Genomic DNA, 6230 nt, shown 5'->3' with positions numbered 1-6230 from the left:
AAATATATATACACTCTCTCTCTCTCTCTCTCTCTCTCTCTCTCTCTCTCTCTCTCTCTCTCTCTATTTCTCGGGGATATTTTTCTTTGTGGACTTTTTATGTATAATTTCTTCATAAATTTATATACTTTAAAAAAATATAAATGTTGTATACATCTCCCCAATCATATTTGTTGAATGTATTATTGATTTATTTACAAGAAAATTAAAAAATAAAAAAAATTCGTCTCAAAAAAATTGTATAAATTATGCAGCTCCATTAACGATTACATATTGGAAAAACCATTACTTCTAGAGAGCTCATCAATTTGAAAATTCCTAAATGGCATGCTTGATTTGCCGTAGGGTAATGAATCTGCTACCTCTCACTCTTTCTTTCTCTTTCAGACCTATCTGACATCAGAAAAAATGTGCCGGGTGAGCCAGGGATCGATTATCCCGCCTACATGACATTACCTCAGACAGGATTCACGTGTGAAGGACGTTCACGTGGTAAATATACATGAATAAATTATGTAGTCGATTGGTCATATACCATTTCACTTATTTTTATGCGTTATGACATATTGATAGCTTTGTTAAATGCAACGTTTCTATTCTGCGTGCATGAAATCATCGTCCCTCTCTTTATTTTATGCAAAATTTAACATTACGCAATATATATACGCTCAATATATTTTTAAATTTCGAATAAATTCTAGTAAAAATTTTGTATTTTATCTTTTACCGCATTCATATTTATATTGAAAACTTTCAATTGTATTATAATATATTCTACACATACAGTATTCTTTATTTTGATAAAATCATTATTGAATCACGAATTAAGTTTTTAATTAAGAAAATGAAATAATTTCATGTATGAAAGCAAAAGACTCAATTTTATTCGTGCGATTTTTTACTATGTTCTAAAATTTACTGCTAATACTGAAAATTTTTAGTTTATATTATGTGCGCTATAGATTTTTAGTAAAAATTGATAGTAAATTTTGGAACGTAACCTTTATAATCATTTTTACTATAATTTGCAAATTTCATGGCAACTTATATAAGTCATATTATAATATAAGTAGATGTATGTATACTTTCATATATCGTAATGTAACTGAGTAATTGAAATCCTGTAAAATCACTAATGTATATAATTTTATTCTGTCTGGCAGTGATCTAGTTTAAAATAAAATTTCTAAGGTAAAAAATCGCTTTCTACTTCCATTCTATTATTGGTTTCTTGTTAAATTGAATAGATGCACCAAGGAACTATCATTTGATTATAAGTAAGAGCACGCGTTGTACATATATTTTTATTTAATTTTCCGTGATATTGCGTTATCTCAACTACTTATTTCTTGATCACAGATATTAGATAATCCACCGAGAGAAAGATGAAGTGCAAGAAAAAGAATCATCGTAACAAGATGACGTACAGTTGTTACATAAATGAAATATACATAATTATATCATATATAACGAAAATTTCTAATCCTCATGAACATCCATTTATAAAATCGCTCGATCATAATCCAATTACCACCCAATCGACACAAACTAAAAATAATATAACGTTTAATATTATAATTTCGCACTCAATAAAATAATGTAATATACATAACACATGTTGCATAACATAGGTACATCGTTGAGTGCGAAATCATAACATATATGTTTTGTTATTTTTAATTAACTTTGTCAAATACATATGCTCATTATTCATTTCTGAATTATTTTAATATTAAAAAGAGATATTGAATATTCGTTTCATTTATGTTTTATGCGCGCGTACAAAGAAATTTAATTTTGCTTTTAAAATTGTTTTAAGTAAATTTTATAATTACATTTTATAGTTATCCTGCAAAAATAATTTTCTCTAGTATATATTTTCTATTAAAAGTACGAGTTTCATATAAAATGTTACGGGAATAATATTGATACAAATTTCATCGCGAGACTTATAATCTTCCATTTTGGTATTTTTGAAAATATTATGATTCTTCACATAATCTTTTTTTTTTTAATAGAATATTATATTATTCTTAGATAAATTATAAGAAATGTACATAAAAATAATCGTAATTCGAAAATTATAAGAAATGTGCATAAAAATTGTAATTCGAAAATTCGCTTGTACGATTATTCAACGATTATTCAACAGGTTACTACGCCGACGAAGCGGCCGGTTGTCAAGTCTTTCACGTGTGCCATGACGTATTGGTGTCCTCCTTCCTGTGTCCGATCGGCTCAACTTTTAGCCAAAAGTTGCTGACCTGCGATTGGTGGACCAAGGTCGACTGCTCCTCCACTAAGCGATACCTCGAAGTGAATCGCAATAACTATCAGATCGACGACGACGAGATGATTCGAAACGCTTATGCGATGATCAGTCTGCAAGTTTCTGCGGAGGATGTCACCAAGGATGGCCTGGTGGATCCTGACAGCGGCGCCAGGATCGACTATTCCACGCTCGGTGGTAGACCTGTGATGGGCTACACGCCCGGATTTCGTAGGATCACAGATTATGCGCCCGTTGAGGCGACCGGAAATGACCTGCCGAGTGGTTTCGAGGATTATTCTCAACAAGACGCGCGGCAGATTTTCAATTATGATCTTCATTATCAACAGAAGAAAGTGAATGATCCGTATCAAAGTAAGCTTCACCTCGAAAACAAGGGACAATCGCCTTATCACGCATCAGCGATCATTCAGCACGATTATCAAGATAGATCTGGTGGTAATAAATTTCAAAACGACTATCATGGACCTGACGGATTTACCAATCAATTACAGACGTCGTACGCGCCTACTGTTCCTACTGTTACCACTACCACCAGAAGATTCTATTCGCCTACGGTTCCAACGACCTATCGACCTTCTACATTGGCCTATAGTAAGCTAGATCTGATGGTGGATAGCTCCGATCATCTTTATGCGCAGAGCAAAACCCCGGTGACCCCTCCTACGATTACTCATCAGAATGACGACATGAGAAAGATTGATTTAAGAGAGAGTGAAACGGGACACGACCTGAAGAAATCGAAGAATGCTTCGTCATCGATAACCGACGATCAAAAAGGCGACAATGTTCATTTCAAGAATGATGAAGTCCATCTCGAAGAGACGTCAGAGGCGAATTTCAGGATTGACGTAACTGATGCCATTGATGAAGATGAAGTATTCAGACAGCAGAATGACAAGCCAATAATTCAGTATAATAGCGAGGAGAACTTAGAAGATAGTTTGGAAACAAAAGATAGTATAGGAATTGCTCGAGCGTTGAATAATCCATTTCGCAAGATTATACAAAATCAAAATCCTATATACCAGGTGTCAAAAGACAAATGGAAAGATTCGACCACTCCTATTCCATTGCATACAGTTTTAAATCATTCTTCGGAATCTTATGAGAAAGTGGATGATGTGAACTTATCAGACAACTTGAAAAAATCGAATATCTTCAACGAAACGAGCGATGATAGATCGACAGAAGATTATGAGGATACCTTAAGCTTGTCGACGAGGAGTTTTGTTCACGGGATGATTCCACTGTTGAAAAATTGGAAACAGAAAGACGTTGACGCTGTACAAGTGATGACTACATCGATAACTGCGATATCTGCAATAAATTCGACTGAGAGAAACATTGATGAGATTCATGGCGGAATTATTCAGTCTTCATCTAATGACAATCGCACAGCTGAGGACCAGAACTTGTCGCCGACTAGATCAAATTCCAGTTTCAATCACGAGTCCGTTCCCAGAATAAATCTTAACTTCGAGGTTCCTGAACCAGCGCAGTTTATAAAGCCTCCACTGGAACAAAGGAATTTTCTTATCAACGTCCCTGAAGAAACACGCTACACGATGATCGATGAGAATTTTAAGATTTCCTGGAGTCCTGAGACGATCACAGAAACCCCACGATTTTCCAGCACATTTGCTGGAAACAACGAGGATCAATCGCCGATATACGAGGAGCTGATTGATTATACAGATGAAAGCTTTTTAGAGACTCCTAGTTCAGGGATTCATTCGACTGCTCAAGTAATTACTGAAATATCTACACCTATTCCATGGCTCGTTTCTACATGGCATGATCGATCGACAATTGTCGACATTCCTGTGACTGATATAGTTCCGCCGATTATCGACTACAGTGATGAATTCGGTGGCTTTGCCCTGCCAAATGAAAATTATACAGAACAATTGGATTACACAAAACCCGTAGACTCACAAAGAACGCAGAGTTCTTTGACAACTTCAAAGAAGAACGACAGTGAAGCGAATATCCTGACCCAGTACAACACGGGATTCCAGTTCACTGTTAGAGATGCTATCAAGATTCAAAAGGAAATAAATGAAAATTTCAGATGTTCTTCAATCTCTGACAAGCAAGGAGGCCGCTGTGAAACGAGTTCTAGCACTCCTAAAATTGCAGTTTCTACGCCAAGTGTAAACGAAAGAATAATTTCGATTGGTACAAAAGCGACTACGAAGATTTCGGATCAATTAATTTTTTCGGATAATTCGAAGAATCTAAAATTGCCTGAAAGCACGAAGAGTTTAAAATTGTCCAAAGAATCAGTGACATCTATTCCCGACAAATATTTGACATTTACCACAAAATCGATTAATAGTGATATTAATGTAGCTAGTACAACTTTGAAGACGATTACACCGAGAGCTATATTAGAAATTAAAAATCCGGAAAAGAAGATAGAAAAGACGGTGGAAACGACAGTGAGTAATCTGTCATCCTCGATCTATTCAGAATCTCTAAAACAAATCGAAGAGATGATTGATAAACAGGATCCATATAAAGTATCTCCATATGAAGTAGCATACACAGTAAAAAAAGACGACGATCTAGAGACGACTTCTGACGATTTTATTAGTCGATTGATCGCTCAGCAGCAGCGATCGGATTCCCTTTTGAAGGATGAATTGAATGATTTCGAAATTATCAAATCTGACGAGCCATCAGAAACAGAAATTAGTAGCATTTTGCATACGTCGAAATTTCCTGATACTAGTCACGCCTCTCCAAATAACGCAAGCAATGATAGTTTTTACGTTACTGAAAACGATACAACTAGTGAATTTGAACAATCGGATTCGAATATGAGTATGGTGAGTCTTCTCCAACTGATGGCGGAATTGTTGAAATTAGATCGATTGCCGCGGCCATTTTCGACGAAAGATTTAAGTAGTATAAAAGATTCATTTAATCTGAACCTTGATGAATCATCGTACGACACAACAAATCCACCATTGAATTATCCACAAATTGGAACGACGTACAAGAATACGAGTCCTAAAGCATCAACGTTGAAGACACCCGCTGAATCATTGAATTTACATTTTAATAAACCATTCTTAGTCACAGGGAGCCCATTGGATTATTCACGAGCCAGAACGCCGTTCGAAAATGCAAATTCTAAGACATCTTTCTTGGATGAAACTTCGGAAACACCTATTAACGTTGATTTAAAGCCGCCGAATGTTTTTTCAAAAGTTAGTTTTAACAATGTCACGGAACAGAAGACAGGTCAATCGAAACCAGAAAACAAGATCGCTCGACCACTTCAGAAGGAGAAAATTTTAGAACAATTGACAGAAAACTTTGGAAAGCCTCTTTATCACGGTGATTTGATCTATAGACCACTCGTCTTCGATCTGCCGCAAGTGCAGAGAAGTTTGAATTTCGAGACCGGTTTGCCGATAGAAGAGAGTGAGTATGAAACTAACGAAACGAAAACGGAAAGTCCAGGGTCTACTACAAGACCGGCGACAACAACGATCGCAACGACTACAACGACCGAATCCGTAAAAACCACCATCGAAACTGAATTTGTTCCTTCTCTGGGATTCTCTTTAGATACCAAGGAAGGTCGTGAGGAGTACGTTCAAGCAGTACTCGGAGGATTGATCGACGAGCACACCGGTGAAAGTGACGGAAACGAATCCAGCATTGTGCAAAACAAAGCTTTAAAAAATGAAACTTTGGACTCCGAATAATGAAAATTCAAAAGATGTTTAAGAGATCTCTGAAGAATACAAAATATATTAAGAACTTTTAGAAATCTCTGAAATATCTTTGATGATTTCTTCAATGTCAATCAACTATAATTGATCCTTGATTTTCTTCGAGAATTACGATTAATGTTTATTTCTATCTTATAGATAAATTGAATTCAATTTTGCTTTAATTTACTCTTTGGTCGGTATTGATAGTC

General features: G+C 35.5%; 1 protein-coding gene across 1 annotated transcript in view; it reads left to right on the top strand.

The window, feature by feature from the left end:
• LOC108688881 overlaps positions 1–6012 on the top strand; it is a 12440-nt gene extending 6428 nt beyond the window's left edge. Inside the window, exons 4-5 of the mRNA XM_018195411.1 lie at positions 388–492; positions 2153–6012. Coding sequence (XP_018050900.1) covers positions 388–492; positions 2153–6012 — 3965 coding nt within the window. The remainder of the gene's footprint in view (positions 1–387; positions 493–2152) is intronic.
• Positions 6013–6230: the final 218 nt, after the last annotated feature.

The sequence above is a fragment of the Atta colombica genome, unplaced genomic scaffold, assembly GCF_001594045.1.
Source record: "Atta colombica isolate Treedump-2 unplaced genomic scaffold, Acol1.0 scaffold248, whole genome shotgun sequence".
Lineage (NCBI taxonomy): Eukaryota > Metazoa > Arthropoda > Insecta > Hymenoptera > Formicidae > Atta > Atta colombica.
The sequence above is the reverse complement of the archived record's forward strand: the minus strand, read 5'-3'. Positions and strand labels throughout refer to the sequence as shown.